At 40.4% G+C, this 23,876-nt stretch overlaps 1 protein-coding gene across 1 annotated transcript; it reads right to left on the reverse strand.

Annotated features, from left to right (window-relative positions):
* Positions 1-410: 410 nt before the first annotated feature.
* On the reverse strand, positions 411-18,826 carry htr7c (5-hydroxytryptamine (serotonin) receptor 7c). The gene is made up of 2 exons (XM_061260325.1): positions 18,333-18,826; positions 411-2,596 (listed from the first exon to the last, which is right to left on the reverse strand). The coding sequence occupies exons 1-2, from the start codon at positions 18,788-18,790 to the stop codon at positions 1,858-1,860; spliced, it is 1,197 nt and encodes a 398-aa protein (XP_061116309.1). The 5' UTR covers positions 18,791-18,826; the 3' UTR covers positions 411-1,857.
* Positions 18,827-23,876: the final 5,050 nt, after the last annotated feature.

Raw genomic sequence — 23,876 nt, forward strand, 5'->3', positions numbered from 1 at the left:
GGTATAAAGAAGACTTTGTACAAGCCCACTTGCTGCTGTTCTTCGCAGAAGAAATGCTCTTACCTTCTGCCATATACAGGCAATATGTGAATAGAAGTACAGTATCAGTATGAGCTTTTGATATGATACGATGGCTTCTCCCTCAAACAGGGGCAGCCCCAGAGATTTTGGGCCCCATGGAAATCACACTGGGTCACATCACCCAGGCTCCCCTATACCTGCAGAATTACAGCACTTCTGTGAGGGCGCCTGTCAGTCAGTACCTTTGGAATTGTTCTAACCATAGATATTTATGCATTTCTTTGTGCTACCAGTGTGTGTGCTTGTGTTTACATGTGCATGTATGTGCACCCAAGTAATAGCATAAACAATTTTTATGAAAATAAATAAATAAATCCAGAGCCTCAGAGTAGATTTTTATGCCAATGGTATATTTCTAAAAATCGAGGTAGAAAAAAGCACACATTGCTCAGCTGTTTTTGAGTAAAAAGATGACAACAAACTGCAATATGGGTGTGTCAGAACTATCACGCAGAAACAGGATGCAGGTCCAGCTTGTCAGGGCAAAGCCAGGAGCCGAAGTTACACAAAAGATACAAAGAGTTAAAACTCTGCCAGCACTGACAGGTTCTTCTGTTACACTCTGATAAGTTCCTGTGTCAACAATTGTTTCAACTGTCAAACGCAATTGATTTTATTGTTGTACTCATAACTTCCTGCCTCCCAACCTTATAGCATCAATAAAAGTGTCTGCCTATCAGGTTATGGTTGTGGACTGTTTCGACAGCAGTCATTATGATCCTACTGAAATGAATGAAACGAGGATCTAAAATAGCCTGACATTAAAATTCTAGTCGCTTCAAAGACATTACAGAAGAAAATTCACTGTAGAATTTCTGCTTTGTTGAGACTTCAAAAATCTATTTGTATTTGCTCAGTGGAACAATGCACTGTATAAAGCAAGTGGAGCATAAAACCATGTCAATTTGTGCAAAACAAACTCAACTTCACTTCACAAACATTTTCTATTTCCCTTTGATAGTGTCTTACGAAATGTGGGTTTCATGCAGACCCCACTGAACGATATGCAAGATGTCCCGTAACTGGCTGATAAAGTGGATGTTTTGTCTACGGACATGATATGATACTGAACAATTCGTCAAACATTGTCACTTGCCACTATGTTCCTTGACCTGTCTGATTATTCCTTTATCCTCTGAAATTGATGTGACGGTGAACAGCATATGGTTCTACCTGACAAAGCACATCACAGACCAGGTCCAATATGTGGAGGTTGACAGAGTAAAATGAGTTGGATGCCTCCCCAAATTTTTGATTGCAGCTCAGGTTTTAATTTGTCCATATAACAACTGTCCTCTGTCATTACACATACTATCTAGACAGTTTATCAGACTATTCCTCCTGGGAGACTGCGCAATATCAGTTCATCCCTTGTTTGCAAAGACTTTAACAGGTAATACTTACAAAAGCCTCCAATCAGTATTTGCCTATTAGAGTCCTCCTTGGTACTCCAACCTCATGAACATAATGGCACCCAAGGTGACATACCTGCAAATGCAGGGAAGACAACCCACGGATATTGGCCACTAATTACATTGGCTGAAAACAGCATGTCTAAGCAAGTCTCTTACAATCCCTCATAGCTTTCTCAAGAGAAGATGAAAAGAACAGTAGGAGGGAAAATAAGTTCTGTTACTCCACTCAGTGCTTGACATCAGAGAGGCCAGGTGCAGTTCACTCTGGAAATTCCCACATCTATCATCCTGGGACAATACTTCCAGGAGCCTTTGGAGGTATTCCTTCCAAACCTTCCCCCAATTTCCTTATATAGTGCTCTCACATTTTGAGGGCCTCGTGCACGCCCACGGCAGACAGCCGGCGGTTGATGTTGCGGTAGCGGCAACGCAGCAGGTCCTTGTACGTGGAGCGCAGGTCACGGTTGAAGAAGGCATAGATGAAGGGGTTCATGAGGGAGTTGGCATATCCCAGCCACAGTAAAGTGCGCTCCAGCCAAATGGGCACACAGCTGCACTCCACCCCGCAGATGAAGGGCCGGGCGGTTGAGAGGATGAAGAAGGGGAACCAGCAGATGGAGAAAACTCCCACGATCACCCCTAACGTGGTGGCCGCCTTCTGCTCCCGCTTGAAGATGGAGATGTTGCGGCGCTCGTGGCTCAGCAGCCGGGACAGGGCGGCGCACTCCTCCGCCATGCCCGGGGGCTTCAGGCCCTGCATCTTCAGCGTCTCGCTGGCCACCGTCTCCAGCCGCTCCCGCCGCGGGAAGTCGCTGAAGCGGTGTTTGGCGCCGCTCTTGCGGGCAGCCCGAAAGATCTTGTAGTACATGATGAGCATGACAGCCATGGGGATGTAGAAGGCTACGGCGGTGGAGTAGATGGTGTAGCCGAAGTCCTGGCTGATCAGGCACAGCCCAGCCGTGTTGACATTCTTGGCCCAGCCGCAGAAAGGGGGCAGGGTGATGGAGGCGGACGCCAACCACACGCCCAGAATCATTTTGGCCATCAGCTGCCCATTCTGTCGCGCTGGGTAGGTCAGGGGTCGCGTGATACCCAGGTATCTGTGGGGAAAATGTCAGTGACAAGACAGGTCAAACAGGAACAGCCAACAGACTGTTTATCTCTGAAATCTAGAACACTGTTCCACTTCAACTGTCTAGTCATTCATTAACTCGGGGATAACCTCATCAGGATTTTACTCAATAAGACAAAATGTTGCCAATGAGGTAAGTCAGACTCATTTCAAGATTTGTCAATGGGGTAAGAAAATTTCACTTGTCAAACAAAAAACAGTAACTTAAAACAAGCTAAAATTTTCTTCTTCAGAGAAAAAGATACGATCTTAAGTCTTATTACGAGACTAAAATGCTTGTTACTTTAAGACAGTAATTCTTTGCATTGTAGAAACTACAGTCCCATTTTATGTCTTGAGTATCCCAATAGTAGACCTAATCCTGTCCCAAAATGTTTTTGAACAAAGATCCAGCTTCATTCATATATTATGGTTATTGGGATGACTCAACCACGAAAAGAATCAAGATACTTTGGGGAAAACCCATCAGTACGATGCTTCCTGGAATACCCTCAGTGGCTGTGAAAAAAAAGGAATGATTGGATCTCTGTTTGGTTAATGAGGTAATTGTTGTCATCTAATAAAACACAGTATGTCTTCATTGCCTTGCTTGTAATTAAGAAAAGGGCCCAAATAAAATGCATTGGTAATCAAAAGACAGAAAAAAGCATTTTGCTTTAATTACGCATCTTTATCTTTTGATACTAGATAGGTATTGGTATACCAGATTATATATTTCATGACATTATACTTCAATGTAACTGGGATTGTTTTCTTGCTGCTCCTTATGGGGATTTCTCTTTGTATCAGGAGTATTTTACATAAGTGAAAGGGAAATCCCTCCATGAATAACAGTTGTTTTTAAACCCCTGCATCACATGACTCTCTTTCTGCTTCTATATTTCCAATTCAGTTCAAGAAATGCTTATCTGAGAAATCCTTATCCAAGGTCTATGCATCCCATTGTAACAGGTTACTGTTTACAAACATAACCCAAGGTAAATACCTAATCAAAATCAAATCTCCAAATTGAACCAAATGGAGTGATAAGGGAATAGAACCATAAACAATTTGAAAACAATTCCTAGTTCAAAGCTAACTCCAAGATGGATTAAAGACTATACAAATATTAAAGATGAGTAACAAAGTAAGAAATCATACACTCACAAATTTAGACTTAGTACTTCTGATTAACTGATTAATTCATTCATTCAGAGAGATAACTCCTCCAAGGCCAAACTCAACTTAACATATGACTTAGCTTAGTAGACATACTTTCTAATTACTAATGAACTTACTAAACAATAAGTCCAACCAGTAGTGAAATTTTAAGTCAAAGACTACCACATCACTACCACATTACAATGTCAACTGCAGTATTTAGACCTCCATTCGTTTCATTCACTCTAAAATGTAAGGTTCACCTGGCTATACTGTTGTAAGGTGTGGCCACAATGAGCCTTCATAATCTAAATATTCTGTGCTCTGGAGTTCCATCAGAGATATAATAAAATGAAGCCAGAAAACCTTTATTTGTGTATATATAAGGTCTTTAGCATGTCTTTAGTTCTCTTTGATGAATGTGGAGTGAAGGAAAGAATCAAGAGCTGATGATCAGACTATGGATAAAATGCCACGTCGTAATTATGAAAAATTGCATGGACCATGACAAAATAATGATATATTAAATTATGCTGTCCCTCTCTTGTCACAATCGAGAAATAAGTTGTCCTGCAGTCTTAAGAGATAGACAGGTATTTTTATGCCGAAGGTGATAGCATTTTCTGAAATTAAAGTAAAGGTTTTAAATTAAAACCTAGGGGGACCTAGTTTAATTTCAGAGCTATCTTTCTCCTGGAGAGAACCTTTTCTGTTAGTGTATGCTGGAGCTACTGTACAGTTCTTCCCATTACTTCTTGTCTGTTGACAAAGCAGAATAAAGCAGACTCTTACTTTGGAAAGCATACAACCCAGTGTGCCTGTAGCTTCCCTTTCAAGAACATACTCAGTATTTTACATTTACATATTCTTAAACATTTAAAGAGCTGCAGGTTGGACTGTGTGTGTTTGGATGAGGGCGATGGAGATGAATTGGAATGTCCTGCCATCTCCAAAACAAACCAATCCAATAAAGCAAGCTGTCCAACTTTTTCAATTAATTCTTTTTTCATCTGTAAAATTGTGGAATTTAATTAAAAAACTCAGGCAGATGATAACCAAGTCTACCTGCCTGGGACTACATCTCCTCTATTCTCCTAGGGCCTCAAACTAGGCTGCAGAGGGTGGGTGGTACTTTATCTCACAAGAAAGAATGACCACCGGTTCCTCATGGACTGCAGGAAACATTAAATTCTCCAACGTCTTCTTAAAGCAGCATTTGAACAAGGCTGCTCACTGTTATAGAATATGAACAGTGTGTGTATCTTGATTGGCAGGTGTGCTGGGCTGTCTGTCACCATAGTTGATATTATTGTTGTCATTGCGTTGGTTAGTAAACCATATCCACATTTCTTACTGGTCCCCTGTTTCTGCAACATCGCTGATGCCTATTGGACCCATAGCCTCAGGAGCCACACTAAGGATGGGAATGCCTTATAGCGTAGACCGGCATCCGCATATTAGCATACAGAAATTGTCTCAAAACTTTCCATGGCCTCTCTACGTAATAAATGTATCTGTTCACATGTCATTTCGTGGCCTACCTCAACCCCTCCCATGACCCGTGGTTGCATTATAGCATACACTGAATGATGTTAATATTGCATTCTGTGGGCCAGCTGTGTTACTATACTATAAGAGGCATCATGTTATATTTACGTGCCACTGCACTCACATCACACCGATTAGTATTCATGTTCATATCATCAGCTGATGCTTTGCAGTGTGTGGAAACCTGCATTGTAAGGGCTCATAAGTTGAGACTTGTATGTCACTTTAACCAAATTCATGTGCACATGTGCTCTGTGATGGAATAGCTGTTTTCAGGTTTCATAATGTCCTTATTTTGTCCATTATTGTGGATAATGCAATGATTGTACAAGCAACAAATAACAAGCATACATTTTTCAAAATATGTTATACATTTAAAACTTTTTAATTTATTAAATTATTCCTGTGTTATACATTGTTTTTGTTCTTCAGTTTGTCGATGTTCCTACATCTCAGATGCAGGAGGATATGGTAATTAGATTAAAGTAATTAGGTATTGTGTGCAGTTTCATAATTGTCTCAATGAATATCCCCAAATCACATTATGTAATGCAGTATAGTACATGAAGAAAAAAACACACATCTTTTGTGACTGATTGAAGACTCAGTTCAATCGTCCTCTGCTTCAGAAGAACAATAAGACCGTGGGTGAGATTCACAGACACTGATTAAGTCTAGCCCTAGAGCAAATTCCATTTTGAATGGAGATTTGCCATACAAAACCCAGTTTAGTCCAGGACTAAGCTTAATCTGCATCTGTGAAACCTGTCCAGTGTCTACTTCACTTACTGTAAGCTGCTAAATAACGTTTGAATATGTCTTCCCGATGTGTGCTTAGGTACAGAACAAACTTTGTACTTTCATCCCCTGTGACAACACTGGCATGTATACACACTGAGTATATGCATTTTCACAGACGAGTCTACTAGGCAAGCATATGGGCTTCTGAGTTTACATTAAAGGGTCAAAGGCCAATCACAACTCACAGCTCCAGATATGAAGGTATGTGGTGAGCTGAAGGACGCGGGATAAAACATTCCTTATCTCTAATATTATAACACTGGGGTGCAATAAAGAGGCACAGGTTCCTCAACCAACATGGCACCAACACTGCCTTCCTTGTTTCTCCTACTCATCTGCCATTTGTAAATCCGACCTCCAACATGCTTGGAAACCATGAGGTGAAAAGGTATGCCTGAGCTCAAATTAAAATTCCTGGATACCGAGAGACGTGACGTGTAACCATTGCACTGCAGTTTGTGGGTCAATTGGTTCAACAGGAACAAACCAACTGTAACCCTACTGCTGTATGTAAATTTAGGACCCTGGGTGAGAGTACTCCCTTATTAGCTTTTTTTATTTTTTTATTCAACATTTCAAAATTACTGGGTCTTATAACCTCATTGCTGTTACACGTATCGTTGTATCTCAAATGCCACCTAAACATATATCTCTAATTATTCTACCCTGTCCCTGCTTATTTCAGTGTACTATACACCCATGTTCTGGATTTCTACATATGCAGCTGGTTTACATTTTAGTTTACATTTTGCTTGAAGAAGAATTCAGTGCACATTGCAGTGGTTTGACAATCAACTCCTGTGTTCTGATATGATTATGTTTGTGTATCGCATGCCCTCCATGAGCTTTCGCCTTCAAATAATCTTCTAAATTGATGTTTGTAACGTATTTCCTCAAAGCAGAAATGAGGAGGAAATGGCAGAACTGTGGACGTGTATAATGATTTATTTCACTGTTGTTGGTGTCTGTTCTTTTTTCTTCTGAACCAGACTGATATAATGCCTCATTTGTGACCTTAATTTTGACAATAGGTCACAGTTGTCATGGTGACTGAAATGGTTAGGCTCCTTATTTTCCTACTTCTCATTTCCTCTCATCAGACAACAGGAGTAACAGCAGACCTTACAGACACTCGTATGCGCCTTGTTGCAAGACAGCATCCAAGTTCCCCGATTAGTGGCCATTTTATGCCATTTTAGAATAGGCGGAAGGAAAAGGGCAACATGAAGTAATCTGGGGCTTTTAAAAAGCCATTTGGAAAACTCAGACCTGGGGCTTTTAAAAATCCATTTAGAAATACCAGATCTGAAATAAAGGTGGCATTTGACAAGGTGACAGGGAAAGTGCTGGCTTTGCTTAAAGTCAGTACTTTCTTCTCGTTCGTTAATGAACGTAACCTTGTTCCGCTGGCCAAAAAAACTTTTTTGCAGGGGAAAAGGAATATGACAAGACGACAGTAGCAGTTTTGGTCTGTCTCTATCACAAAATCAGATCATAACACCGTAGTATAGAAATAAAAATATCACACGAGGCACTTTTAGTTTCGGAAATGCTCCTCAGACCAGCAGACAGGATTTTGAGTGATTTGTGTTTATTTTATGGTAATAAAATCATACGAAACCACGTGTGGTGGCCCTGTGAAGCCACTGGGTCAGCCTTATGTATTATTCATTACACCTTTCTAAACTACAAGAGCCTGCCAAAAAAAGCCTGTTCTTTTATTGAACATCATGATATGTCTCTTATGGTGCGTCATCTTATAAAAACTGAAAAGCAACCCTGGAGGTTTTAGAAACTCAATTTTACTGAACCTCTTTAGTTTCCATGCACTTGCTTTTATCCAGAAGCACTAAAAAAAGTGTTGCCCATGGCCTACAAAAAAATAAACCTCTCTGAAATTTTTCTGGTAAATAAGGATTCATTTTTATCAACAGGTGCGTTTTATTGCAGTGCAACAGAAAGTTATTACATTGGCTAGACACTTCCCTGGGAGTAAAACGTGCATCAACAGCTTGGCTTGTCAGTACGGGTCTATTGAAACACCCATACCAATATTCAACCTTTACTCAAATATGAAATCAGCCCTGGGATGTGTTTACATTAATGATAAAATTATGTGTCTGCATGAATTATGGCACTATTTGGAAAGGTTAGAAAAGGTCAGTGAGTGTGTCTGAGGAGAGTTCCTGGAAGCAGTGGGAGCACGCAGGTTTTTAACCTTCTGCATAAAGAGTGAGAAATCTGCATTACTGACGGGCGTAGAAGGGGAAGCTTTGCACACACCTCTACATTAAATCAAGCCCCATATTCATGTCATCAAGTACTTGTTATTCATATTGTTTTGGGGATTTTCTGTCATTTAAATGGTTTTTAATGGTATAATGGCCTTTACCCCTGTGTTCATAGCAGCGCTGATTTGACAAACACAAACAGAAATGTCCTATTTGTCTACATGCCACTATTTGCAATGAGAATAACACCCATCACAGGTACTAGAGGTAAATTAAGCTGATATCACACGAGAATCCAGGCATAGTGGTGTTTCATTGTAATTACTCTATTCTGTATTTGTCCAACAAACCGATTCAGTTATATAATCAATCACAAGTGAATAAAAAGGTGCATGCATGTTCTTGCAACATGCTAATATAAGCTGGTGGAGAGCCCCCCTATTTTTCAGATTTGGTGATTTGGCTGAATTTGAAAGATGCTAATTGGAAGTATACAGATCTACGTGGAATGTTTTCTTGTTGGAAACTTTAGTTCAGTGCAGAAACCCATTTATCACACAATTTTTTTACACCTACGTGAGACGGCAGAAGTCAGGCCAAAATTTTAGTGCCAAGTATTGAAGGTTTCTCTGGGAATTAGAATGTAGACTGGGATCTCAGATGTATTCTACCAGTGTAATATGTACAATATGTTTTAAAAGGTTGTTGAAAGATCAGTGTGAAACTGAAGTTTTATATTCCACCTCTCAAATGATATATTCAAATATAAACCAGAGATCATTACTTTCAGTACGAGGCCAGGATTTACTACGCAACCCTTCTCAATGGGCATTATATCTTGCTACTTAGATAGAATCTTCTTAATCCTCAACTAAGTCTTAAAAAGTGTGACTTTCAGTTTGGGTCAGTTGTCTTACTTTCACATGCCTTTAATATATTAATGTTTTAGGAAAGCTAAACTCTGGAGGTTTATCAAACACATGAAATATTTATTAAATACATAATTATCCTTTGCCAGAAGAATGTGATGCAATATTTGTACAAGAATAGCAAAGATCAGCAAAAGGACCTTGTTATGGTGTAACTTATGGCTACTGACTTTTGGTGCATGTGCGTCAAATGGCTTCTGGCTTCCATGAGTCTGAGTAATAGCTTTAGATCCAGCACAAACATCCTGGTCTGCTATGTTTACAGGTACAGATTTACTCGGCTTTAACGCCTTGTCTCTCTCTCTGTCAAATTAGTCTTTTTTAACATGTGACTTTCTGGCACTTGTGTATACTTTTATATTGTACTTCCTCCCCTGTCCTACAAGTAGCTATCCTCCAAAGCTCTTTTACTGACTCCTCTCAGCCAGGGCCAGAACGCAGGGCTACTCTCAGGGTGCGGACTGTCATCAATCAACAATGTCCAAACACCCTGCCTGCTTCAGTTGAAACAGGCCAATCCTTCAGCCTCAAACAGCATATCAGTGTAGACTTTAACCACCTGTTTTGAGATTGACGGTACAAACTGTTCCAGATGAAATGTATACATGCATTGAAATTCCATGTTTGCATTTTGAGCTTGCAGCTCTTGGAATCCTACATATATGTATCTATGCACAATTTTCACCTCTACCAGTTGTGCCAATTGCTGCTCCAGTCTTGCCAATTACCAGGAATCCTGTACCCTTGTCCTTGGCTTCCTGGTTATCAGTTCCAGATTTAATGTAATTTTTTTATGTAATGTGATTTGTAAGCATGCAAATCGGTGTGGAGCCAATGTCAACAGTTGGTCCATTCGTTCCAGCTCAGTGACTCTCCAATTATGAAAGTCACTACAATGTCTAGAAAGGGGTCTTCATCTCCTAGAAACTTGGAGATAATCCTCCCTCATAGCCTGTTGGTTTATACCATGCAGAACATGAAAATGTATCCAGACATCCTCCAAATGATCTGCCTCTGTGAAAGTGACATTAATGCCATTTAAAGTGACTTTCCCTTTGGGAAATATGTGTGTCCCTTTGCCTTTTATGCAACAGCAGTCTCTACCTCTGAAACAGGCTTTTCATCTGGTTTCTTTCACTCTTTCTAATGAGTTTTCTAATGAGAAAAAATAACAAAAACAACTGTGGCTTTCAGCCCAGGAACAGAAGTGGTTAAGAAGTGGTAATTATCCTTGTTTCATTTAACAAAGGTCCAAAATGTCAGAAAGGGTCTTACTGTATGAATTAAAACCATGAAGTGAAAATATTTCTATGAGTAAAACCCTAAATATAGATTGATATGTTTTTGCCAAACCATTGTTATGTGAAGTGTTGTTCACAGAACCCAGTTCAGCAGCAGCCAGGCCTCCTGAGTGAACAGGTAGATTTCTTATTTAGAATGGGATTAAGCAGATGAGTGGTGCAATAACTGCAAAACTATACAGCATCTGGGTTTAGTTGACAGAGCTTTAGAAGTCATTCTGTGTGATAGCATTTCAAAATGACATGCTGTATTGATTCAACTCAACATAAAATCCTGCTGTCTCATATTTGCACTCAAAATTCACACATCAGCACATCAACTTTGAAGAAAATGTTTTTGAATCTCAAATGCAGGTTTCTCCTCCTTTTCCAGCTCTTAGATAATTGGGATCCCTATATATCCCATACCACAAAACTACTTTGCTCACTGTAGTTGATTGCGTGGTGGAACAGAAGTATTGCGCGAAGAATTATGAAAAAATGTGGGAAAAGATGGCCAGTCAAACTGCAGCAGCGATCTACCAATTAAGTGCTGAATCTCCCCCAGGAGGCAAAACGCTCCAGCCAATTCTGCACGCCTGAAGTTTAAAAATGAAAGGCTTACTTTGATTGCTGATGCCCTGTCCAAGTACGAAGTCACCTCCTCACCTTTCCGTGCGGTTAAATTGAGGTTTGACGGTAGATGCTTGGGCATGATGACAAATGACGTTTCCACAAGGGCCCTGTCACAGCACCCATTTATGTGTGCTTTTCTATCATCTCTCCATTAATTACACAGGACTGGAGACTCATCCAAGGGTACACTAATTGGCGATTAAAAGATACATCTCAGACATTCAGCACAGAGCCATGACAGATCTGTGCCGGAAGGGCTAAACTGGAGGGTTTTCCTTTCTCTGTTCCATCTTCAGCATTAATCTGATTCTATTCAGTGACAGAACATCTCCGTCTCTCAAAGTCTCTCGTGGGGACAGATCTGTGGCCTTGGCAGGAAGTTGACCACTTTGATAAATAAATTATTTGTTCTTTTTAATATTTAGGAAGTTTTTGAAAACACATTTCTCTGGACATATTAATTCCTAGATTTTATAAATCTGTGCCTATACTGCAGGCTGGTAATGGAGCAGAGGATTGTGGGATTGTGATGTTCATCTTTTTCTGGTTAATGGATTAGTGGTGCTCAGCTTGGAATAGAGGAAAGGGATGTGATGGCTTTGTGGAGAACAGGCTCTGTACCCAGAGATGCTGCTATTGAGACCCTGTGTGAATAAAAACTTTAGAGAATACAAACTAGAACAGAGCAGCACTTCTCATAGCTGGGACTTGTGGTCAATGTACAGGGGCAATGCTGACATTTTGTCAGACATTCTGTCATATGACAGAACTGGCGGGTAAGAAAGGGATAGAAGAGTAAGCTAGCACATTATCATGCGTCACAGATCAAAATCAGGAAGACGGGCTCATTTAAAGCCACAGGGCTGTGAAAAAACATTTTACCAACAGAGCGCATCCACTGCATGCCATGCCTCTAAAGCAAAAATATAAACGCATACGATGACCTAATTTTCCTTTGAACATTCTAAAGGCCTGTATCTCAATTCTGAACTATGCTATTTTGCCTCGATTTCCCCATTTTTAGCATGGAGACAGAATGCAACTATAAAAGAAAGTATTCCTTTCCCCTTCTCACCACTGAATTATTCATTTCTGGCTTTTTAAATATTTACTCTTTGAAACAGCACCCTTAGTGGGATTACACTGTCCCCTACGAAAACCAAATTTTTTTAAGAAAGTAATTTGACGAACTGAGAAGGGACCATACTAATGCAGCAGCAATGCAAAGGAAGCCCGTAAATTCATGCAAAAGACGAGTTTAATAGTTTGGACTGCATTGGCAGGTCTTGTACATTTCTGTGTGTCTCTTTCATCTTTCACTCTGGATTTGCATGTTTCATGAATAAGGCATTCAGGCTCCCAGGACAGCAATGAGAAGGGACTTTTTGGCTGCCTTGTCACTTGGTGGAGATACGAAACGGAGGCTCTCCAGCATCCCACTGAGAGGGTGACATTTAAAGAGCTGTAATCCCCAGTCACAGAGCAGTGGATACTCCACTACACTGGTGTATTAGCCTTGATTAGCGGTGCCGCGGGGCTTGCTGTTAAAGCTGAGACAACACGGGCGCACTGATGCACTGGGATTAACTCACAGCAGTGGTCCGTGCATCAGCACTAATGCCTTATGGCCTTATGGACCGGCAGACAAAGTCTTCAGGATTATCTTCTCCCATGCTGATCTCCACAGGAGCAAGGTTGTGCTCTCAAAAGGTCTTATGACCCCATACTGACGTCTGATCTCACCTGTGCACCATTATGATCTCCCAACAGCAAAACAAAAACAGAGAATATCTCCCTCTCCCACCTGTAGTCACTTTCAACACATCTTCCCCTTGATTGCATGCAGACTTCTCCCAAAATGAAGAATAACAGCCCAACCATCATGTTCCTCCATATCGTTACTCTCTCTCCCATCTCTCTCTCTCTATCTCTTTCACCTCTGTCTCACTCTCTCACCTCTGTCTCTCTCTCTCTCTCCCTAGGATAGCTGATCATCACATCAATTACAGGCTATTTTAAATCCTCTCATATATGGCACTGTGGAATACATATTGCTTTTCCATTTAAGTATACTGTTATGCTCAGTATAATGCAATCCCCTGCAAGATCATTAAAAGCATTAACCATGGGGCAAGAATGATACCCAACAATGCTAAAAACTGAAGGTGAGGCCACTGCACTGACTCGCAGAGGGAGGCTGCTGTACCTTCTAAGACCTGACCATGATAAGCATGTGCACATTCCAGGCTTACATTGCCATTTCTTAAAAAAAAAGTTTCCAAGCTACAGAGTGGAAAAATGGGTTCTTCTCTGAGCCTCAGCAGACAAGCAGCAGACCATCTCTGAATCATTTACTGAACTGCAAAATGGGATCATTGGGCAGGAGTGGAGAGTCGGTTAGGCTTGGAGACGGAGAGGAGTGCTGGGAAGCTGGGAGGGGCATGATTCCCTTAAACATGAAACCGGACAGCGAGAGGGGAGATGCTGAGTGCACGCTCTTCTCAGAAGGGGAATAATTAGCAATGGCTCACTGAGTCTGATAGGATCATTCATGACAACCTCGAGACGACCACAGGCAAGGGAATGCCTGCATGAGTGAATAATCATTACAAGGACATCCATCTCTATGTGTTCAGCATCTCTTCTCTTCGCTGCATGTCCTCAGTCTTCGGTGATGGTCAAACACCTCTGCACACCGCCTGGTCTTGTGGCTGTCCTCTGTAGAAGGCAGTAGGTTTCACACCGTGCTTGTGCTTGTACCACGTTCGCTCGGGGATCAGCTTGGATGGAATTATTTTCTAATCATACCTCGGGTGGGCAGAGCAGAGCTGGCAGTTTAAATGCTGCTGGGAGATTAGCCTCTCTTTCCTGTCCATTTCCGCTTAGTTGCCCAGTTCGCATATTGAATATAATTACATATTTCAGAACACTTATGGTGTGCAAAAATGTGTAGTACTGACATAGTAATTATACACCATAAATGTGTTGTACTGATATGTAATTATACACATTTATTGTGTGCAAGAGAATACCACAGTGATTATGCTGTGAATCATATTTAACAGAAATTGGTGTTATAGACCAGCGGTCCCCAACCACCAGGCTGCGGACCGGGACCGGTCCGTGGGTCATTTGCTACCGGTCCGCACAGAAAGAATAAATAACTTATTTTATTTCCTATCAGTTATTTTTATTTTATTTCTTTATTGTTTTATTTCCTTATTTTATTGATCAGTCTGAAAGATGTTTTATTTCGGAAAAATTATCTTCCAATTACATCCGTTTTGCCTAAGTGCTTTACGCATGTCAAGACTTGTCAAGGCTTGTCTCGGTACACGTGATACCCCCAAAATTAAACCCACAAGCTAGCTAACATGAGTAAAAAACAAACGTCTTTGGATAGCTTCTTTGCAAAGGGGAAAAGGCCCAACGAGGAGACAGAAGAAGAGCCTACGACTACCAAGAAAAAGAAAGCTGCATTTAACAGACAATACCAGGAGTCCTACTTAAAATACGGGTTCATCGCGACTGGTGATTCTCACGGTGAAGCTGGGTTTTCTGCAGTGACAGCAACCAAAACAAAATTACGTAGTAGACTAGACATAAAGAACACACTTCGGGTGTCACTGTCTCCGATTACCCCTCGATGGGACCTTCTCGTTGCAAAGAAACAAGCTCAGGGCTCCCACTGATTCAGCGTTATGGTGAGTTGTATTTTTTATGCACTTTATATTTGTTTTTATGCCGGTCGTACCATTTTATTTCGTTGTATTTATCCCCCACCCCTTGAAGGCCGGACCGTGAAAATATTGTCTTTCATGAAACCGGTCCGTAGCACAAAAAAGGTTTTGGACTGCTGTTATAGACGACTCAATATCACCATAGAGATATAACCCCTGTAAACCTCTAGTATCTTCAGTGAGCCTGCTAGTCAGCATATCGACATATTGGTTCTTTAAACTCCAGCTAAAAGGAACTGAAACCGAAGCAATGAACAATACAATTAGGTTAGGTTAGTTTCACTTTTGAGAAGTAGGAGTTAAATCCTGTTTTTACTTTGATAGAGATCTTGCTGCTTGATCATTTACTACTAAGGCATTTTCTGGCCCACATAAATGTCAATGCTGATGCATTTGATACATTTTATACAGTTATGGTTGAGTCCTTTACAACCTCTGAACCTGCTACAGCAAATTACCCTATCATCAGAACCCTCTTAAACTCTCACAAAAAAATTGCAATTCTTAGGAAATTATCATATGAAATGCGAACACTCAATATTTAGTATCAAGTTTTCTTAGTGGAGTTTTTAATGAGTACAGACATAAAGAGTGTGGCAAATCTTCTGTTAATATTTTAACAATTTATCTGTACTCACAGTGACTTGGAGCAGCTATGTGCAGTTTAATAATAACCCTCACAATGAAACCAAATATTGAAATCTGTCTTCAGAAAGGCAATATAAAGTAACAAAATATTAAAATGTTCTGTCAATGCTTTGAGAATAGTTCCAGGAACAGTTTACTCTGACATATAAAGTTTGCCATAACCCAGATTTGTGTCTGATGTATGTAAAAATAAAATTATACAGAATGACCACCTGTGTATCTCACAGGATGTCAAAAATAGCAAAGCTACTCTAGGCAAAATGTTAACAGCAACATTCTGTAAACTCAGTAAACTCAGTAAGCACTTTATTAAGTATTTATCATACTTATTCTTTTAGACTTTTTAAGTCTTCTGCTGCTGTAGCCTATCCACTTAAGAGGATTGGTGTGTAGTTATTTGCATTACTGTCACCTTCCTGTCAGCTTTGACCAGTCTCGCTCTTCTTCTCTGACCTCTCTCATTAACAAGGCATTTCTGCCCACAGAACTGCTGCTCATTGGATGTTTTTTGTTTTTCGCACCATTCCCTGCCAGTTCTAGAGAAATCTAGAAATCCCAGGAGATCAGCAGTTTCTGAGATACTCAAACCACCCTGCCTGGTACTAACATTCATTCCATGATTAAAGTCACTTATATCACATTTTTCCCCATTCTGATGGTTGATGTGAACATTAACTGAAGCTCTTTACCCATATCTGCATGATTTTATGCATTGCAGTGCTGCCACACAATTGGCTGATTAGATAATCACATGTATAAGTAGGTATACAAGTGTTCCTAATAAAGTGCTCACTGAGTGTATATAGAGAAAGCAATAAAAGGCCTGTCAAGCATACCAGCTATTTTAAACGACCATCCATCAGCAAGTTTAAGCCCCACAAGTCTCTCGGTCACATGGGCCTTAACATTTTTTCGTTTTCCTTTCAAGTAGCTATGACACAACCTGAAACAAGCATTGGTGTTTCCATGTCAAAATAGCATGCAGCTATGTTTGCAGTTGCATGAAGCTGATATAAGTAGATACGAGAAGGTTTTGCATCTCTGCAGTAATGCCATCATCACAAAGTAGTTAGGAAAACCTTTCCTATGTAGCTGCATTGGGAACATTTGTATGATAAATGGTAACAAACTGAATAAGTAAATGGTAAAGTTTCAAGTGAAACTTATTGCTTTTCAACTTTTATACTAAAGAACTACACTCACCAAATAGACTTTTATGATTTAAAAAGATACAGCATGCATAATAGTAAGATTAATATGATATATTGAGGAACATATATTGTAGGCTAGGAAAGATAGAAATTCAATGTGGAAAAGAAAAGATGAACAGTCCAGAACAGTAAGTATATAACATGGCTACATTAAAGTATGGTTAAAGAGAATACATTAGTGATCAGGGATCAATATTGTAATCATGCAATGACAACTATATAAATGCCAACCACAATGGTATAGTAATAATTATGCGGTTTTGTATTTAGTTGAAACAAGATACATATTATAAATGGTACATACTGCTAACTTGGTATCATTTAAACATCTTTATTTGCCATTCAGTGGATATACAGGTTTCATTTAGAGGGATTCTGACAATGGAGTGTGCTTAAATGGTAAATGGTTGGCATTTATATAGCATCTTTATCCAAAGCGCTGTACAATTGATGCTTCTCATTCACCCATTCATACACACACTCACAGACCGACGGCGATTGGCTGCCATGCAAGGCACCGACCAGCTCGTCAGGAGCCTTCGGGGTTAGGTGTCTTGCTCAGGGACACTTCGACACAGCCCGGGCGGGGATCGAACCGGCAACCCTCCGACTGCCAGACGACTGCTCTTACTGCCTGAGCCTGAATATCTTCATACTTATAAATGAGCAAAATCTAATTTTATAAACTCCTAATAGTAATAAAAATTAATTGCCATTGCCATACATTTGTGAAACTTTTGTATGAGGACGCTTGGATAATAAAAACATTATTAGGCTACTATGTTCACTTTTAGACTGCATTTTCAATTGACGTGCCACATAAAAATTACACTGAACTGGCTGTATGGAAATGGAGGCGGCTGTTTTTTTGGTCATAATTGTTTACCCAGTTAGGCATCAGTCAATGCTACTTTTTGGCCAGCTACTTATTTCCAGTCGGGGAGTTTAGTAGGATTCAATTCATGATGGCATTGCTATGAATAACATTGTCTTAGTAACATAAAATCACTGATTCCAAAATAAATGCCGGACAAACCAGAAAATGTGTATGTATTAGGGCCTCCCTTGATTCTTATGTTAAAGCTGCTCATTTTTATATTCTACAGCACAGCTGGAATATTAGTACATGTGTGTAGCCTATGTCCACATGCAATCGAATAATAGGATTTGGCACGATGAAACTCTAAATCATTACAAATCTAAAATCTGGCTGTACCGCGACTAAATTGCATATCCTGCAATAACAAGAACGTGTATTTCCTGACAAACAACGCGAAAGTACATACATTCGAATGCAATGCAATTCCGTGTGATACAAAACCTCTAAGTTTAAGAAATATTGCAGCAAAAACTCAAGAACGTTTATACGCCAATGGTTATACATTTCGCCTTGACCATGGTTATGCCTCCATCCTCACTTCTTTGCATCTGATACGCAGAGCGCAGCGTGAGCGCGCAACGCTACAGTTCCCCATCGACATGAAAAAGTGGGAAATGTTCATGATGCAGCAACCAAATGTGTTAAAGAAAATGAACATACCTATCCACGCTGATCACACACAGGGTCATTATAGAGGCAGTGCAGCACATTACATCCATGCCAATGAAGACGTTGCAGAACACCTCCCCAAAGAGCCACTTGCCCCCAGTTAGGTCCGTCACTATTACAAATGGCATCACTACTAGAGCTACTGAGAGGTCTGCGACGGCCAGGGATACCAGCAGGTAGTTTGAGGGTTTCCTGAGTTTCTTTACAACGCAGACAGCTATCACCACCAAAGTGTTCCCCATCACAGTGACCGCTGTAATAACAGCAAGCATCGCCCCAATCAGAATTTTTTCCGCTGTGCCGAAGTCAAGAAGTTCCTCCCCGCAAGACTTGTTTGACATGATCGTGGGACCCGTAAGGTCGTAGAAATGCAGTGCTGTGCCATCGATAACTTCCGACACATATTCTCTCGGATTGTAAGTGGGATCAAAGCCAGAGGTATTGAACATCACGACGACGAAATCCCGGTGGTGGCGCAAGGGACACCTCGCCAACAGTGCGCTCCCACCAAGCGCATTCTTGTGGTTCAATCTTGATCTGGCGTCAGGTCCAGTATCTTCTTATTTAATATCCAAAATCAGTACCCTCTGTGAAAAAAATAAGCGAACACTGAAAATACAAAAACAATAGTTAGTTCAGCTTCCTGATGGTTCGGTTTCCTCTTCAGCGTAGAGAAAGTGCAATGTGTAATTCTAATAACAGCGCCACCTCCTCGTGTTTCGTCTTCGGGGAGCGTAACACTTGTCACTCGGTTGCCAAATGAAAACTTAAGACGATGAGGCTCATGAACGGCGAAGTCCTCACCTTCTCCATGTTATGATAACAAAGTTTCCTACCTGCAACATAACCCTGATTCTTAGTAGATTAAACCGCGTTGATGTCCGGAAAGATTTGGTTCAAACTTCAGATGCTCCAATATGACTCGTGCTTGCAAAGAAGATAACAGGGTAATGATTGCTGTTATAGATTCGTTTGTGCACTGCGCTCTCTTAAGAAAGTGGTTCAAGTCCCAAGGCTATGTAGCTAATTGCTCCACGAGATGAGCGTGCCCAAACGACATGCAGTGAGATTTGCACAGGTTGCAAATATATTGCGTGAGATAAACATGAAAGGCCACATTTTGTCGACGAAATATTTCAATTCCTTGTTTAAAATAGGCTACACGATGCATGTTTAATTCCAGCGCTGGTTCAACTCAACTGGGATAACAATCGAACAGTACCCTCCCCCAACATAGCCTACTAAGAGCTGAGAGCTTCACAATTAAGAGCGTACACTCTTTTCTTGATATCTCCAGATTAAAATAAATAAATTAATATTATATACAACCTTAATTTCGAAAGTAATGAATTAATTCGTTAATTTAAAAAAGTACTGCTATGATCGATAATTTTAAATATTCGAACAACAAATCTGGGACAGGCGCACAACACAACTAAAATAACTGAAAACCTTGTGGGTATACGTACAGTAGTCTATGAATTGTATGCAGGTGTCTTACGCTGTTTTTCTAACTAATCATACGCTTGGATGATAATATATTCAATAAACTGCGAGCTAAATATTTATTATGTTAATCTTATCGCTCTGTGAGCTCCGTGAAAATATCATTTAAAAATGGTGAGTGTATACAAGCTATTATGAAAAAGTTATTTTTCTACATGCCCACGTACACTCTTTTATACATCGACTGCAGTACAAAAATGAAAAATGTTTGTTCAATCTGCACCTCATTGTACGTTGCTCTGGATAAGGGCGTCTGCTAAATGCCTTGTAATGTAATGTAATGTTTGATTACCAAGCACTGACGTTTTTATTCTTCAATGTTTGAACAAGGTAATTAACTTAAGTTCTTTTTGTAACTATCCAGTTGCATAAATAGTGCAAAAACAAATGTCCTTCATGTATATGTTACATAACTTTGTAAGTAAATGTAAGCTGTGTGTCTGTTTGTGTTTGTGTGTGCACTATGAAAATAAATAATGCAATGTAACTGAAAGGGAAAGTACATAGTTGCTGAGAGAGTACCTGGCAGCAAGGAACTGGAAGTGCATGCAGCTCTAAGAGACAGGCAGGATGTGTAGCATGAAATTCTGAGCCCTGCACAAATGCAGTCTCTGTGGGCCTCCTTGCCAAAGCTGTCTTTTTAGTTCTGGCCTTTTAAGCACCCCCACCCCTGGCTTGAGGCCCCAGGTAGTCAGTTCTACTATCCTGAGCAGTCCCCTGATGATGGCTGTCACACATTAGCCCCTTGGGGTCTTAAGCTCAATATGTGATTACCAGACCAATTGCCATCTCTTTTCAGGATATGTTCAGTGCCACTGTTATGTAGACAACAGCCTACATAGTAATAATAACAATGGCTGTTGCATTGGAATTTGGCTCAGGGGTGTGTGATGCTCATTGTCAAATGTGACCTTACAATATGGCAGTAGCATTGCCGCAGTTACAGTGAGAACATTGTAACAGTAATGAAACAGGTGAACATGATGGAACCATGATAAGAGTCGGGAAGGGAGGGCAGGAACTGATGTACAGGAATCTGCCAGTCTCCCTGCTGACCCTGCAGGAGGAACGGCATAACAGAGAGGACCCATGGGGTGTTCCTTAAGCAGAGGCTAGTTGCTGACTGCATTGGCCATTGGAGATGAGGGTTTGATGCATGGGCAAGAGTTGCACACAATCCTTGAGTGTTATGTCATATTCTCTGGTGTCACTACAGATTTGATCATTTTGGACATGACATGACATTGCTCAACCTTCAGAGAGGTTTCTTATGGTACGAGCAAGCTTTAATCCAAGCACCCGTAGGACTATACAAATACAAACCAGTATGAATGTGGTCCTCTCACAGTTCAGACTCAGTTGGTAGTGCGTTTTTACTAACAATACACAGTTTGTGTGTTCGAAAGGGACTTGTATTCATAATCCTGTATGTCTTGGATAAAAGCATCAAATCAGTAACATCTATTTGTCATGCTTTGGAGCAGCATTGCTGTTCAGCTCTGTCATTGGCTGATGCCACACAAGGGGCACATTCGCTTATTTTTCACCTCCTGCTCTCACGCAGTTGCCACTGCCCAGCCATGCTCTCTCCATCCCACAGCTCATTGTGCTTTGTCTCACTGTCCAAGCAGATATCAGGACATACTGAGAAACTTCCACCTCCAAATGCTTACAGCTTAAGGGACCTCTGTTAAGGGGATGTCTCAGGGGGCATGGAACACTCAGAAAGAAAGGGTTCCTTGGCTTGTGTCCATGTTAACCATTTTTAGGTCTTTATGGAACCTGATTTCAGACGGGTATGTTCGAAGTGTGAATGTGTGAAAGACACACCGTGTCGATGTTTTTCAAATGCTTTTCAAATGTTTTTCAAAAGACAAAAATAAATGTGAAAGAATAGCAAGCAGCACCACTGGCACAGGCCAAGCCACTGTAACTGCCCTGTACCAAGACCTGTTGTGCAATAAGGTCTGGCAAATTTCTAAAGATGTTAGCCAGCCACTCAAGACAAACCAGGCAATAAATACAGATGAAGGAGAGGCAGACTCTACCTCTTACAACGCAAAATACAGACAAGGAGACCAGCAGATATGTGGTGTTAAAATGAACATTGTGATTGAATATATTAATCTTAATGAACCTAAAGAATATACTGTACACTCAGTGGCCGCTTTACACACCTGCTCTTTAAGGCAAATAGCCAGATCCTCCAAACAGGGAATCATGCGGCTCCAACTCAATATGCAACCTGATTTATAAAGCCTGCAGACATCGTGAAAAGGTTTATTTGTTTGACCAAACATTATTAAGGGTGATTTAAGCATGATCTAAGCAACTTTGATAGTTGCAAATATGATTGTTGGTGCCAGACATGGTGGTTCCAGCATCTCAGAAACAGGTGCCCTCCTGGGATTTTCATGTACTACAATCTCAAGTTTACAGAGCATGATGGGATGAACTAAGCACAAAGAATGCACTCATTACAGTGCAGACATACACCAAGGCACAACAGTCTCCTCTCACATGAATGTGCACTGCAAATGTCTTAGCAATCCAGTCATTACTTGATATATGTTTGGCCTGATGTTTTGATGAACAGTTTATAAAACTTGAACATTTTAAATAATAATTGGCATCATTGTCCTGCCATGCTCTTTTATTTGAACTGTGTTTTTTTGGCTTGGTTATTGTTTTTGGAAAATAAAGTACAACCAAATACATTTAATTTAATGCCATTTTATATGTATATATATATATATCTATATATATATATATATATATATATATATATATATATATATAGATGACAGTTTTTTATTTTTAATTATATATACAGTATATCATTATGCTATGATTATATATAACATTATGCTGCCATCCAATGATTGAAGAATATGGTAAATGATAAGCTGAATGTTCTACAAGCATTCACTCCAGAACCCAATAACCCTACACTGGAAACCACGTTATCTACTTCATATTTTCAATGACCATATCCACCCTTTTGTTCATTTCTGACAATTGTAATTCGCTGTTATTATATGACTGATAAAGAGGGTCTTTTCTATTGCTGCCTTATTGTTTGCTCTACACTTCTGAGGGTGGAATCAATTCCTGATGCTCTCAATGACTGTGCCTGAGAGTGAATCATCCTGTTATTCTTGAGAAAAGGGAGGTGTGGAGGTGGTGTGGTTCCGATCTATTTTGTAATTATAAAAAGGTATAATTGGCTCATTCCAATCAGACACAGCGGTCTGTCTCTTCCATCTTCTCTCTGATTGTGTTTGGTTTGTATCTGGCAGGATGGGATTTTAGCGTGCTTAACATTCATGGCGATGAAGACACACACTGTTTGTTTGTATTGCTGCCAAATTATGCCCTCTACCCCTGACCCTAGCTCCTTGAATCTATCTAGTAGTGGAGTAGAGAGATGAACATTACTGGATAATAATAATAATAACATTAACATATTAGAACTTGAGTTAAATGCATATGTTAAATCTGTGGTTGCATGGATGCAGTACCACCCAGTGAAGCAGCAAATTGCCTGATTGAATGATCTATACAAAATAAAATAGCCGGGATGATTAATGTAAATATTCTGTCAGTAAATGTTAACTGTATATAACATTTTGCGTACCATCCTAATTTCAGTATAAAAAATATGTTCAATATTTCCATCCATCCATCCATTATCTTAACCCGCTTATCCTCAACAGGGTCGCAGGGGAGCTGGAGCCTATCCCAGCATACATTGGGCGAAAGGCAGGAATACACCCTGGACAGGTCGCCAGTCCATCACAGGGTACACACACCATTCACTCACACACTCATACCTATGGGCAATTTAGACTCTCCAATCAGCCTAACCTGCATGTCTTTGGACTGTGGGAGGAAACCGGAGTATCCGGAGGAAACCCACACAGACACGGGGAGAACATGCAAACTCCGCAAAGAGGCCCTAGCCGACGGGGATTCGAACCCAGGACATCCTTGCTGTGAGGCGGCAGTGCTACCCACTGCACCATCCGT

Source organism: Conger conger, chromosome 11 (genome assembly GCF_963514075.1).
Source record: "Conger conger chromosome 11, fConCon1.1, whole genome shotgun sequence".
Lineage (NCBI taxonomy): Eukaryota > Metazoa > Chordata > Actinopteri > Anguilliformes > Congridae > Conger > Conger conger.

What these genes read in the sequence shown, in the direction of transcription:
- htr7c (XM_061260325.1), bottom strand. Translation starts at nt 18,790, where the DNA reads ATGTTCAATACCTCTGGCTTTGATCCCACTTACAATCCGAGAGAATAT. An exon ending in TGTGTGATCAGCGTGGATAG is followed by an intron (nt 2,597 to 18,332) that starts GTATGTTCATTT and finishes TTTTCCCCACAG; the next exon opens with ATACCTGGGTATCACGCGAC.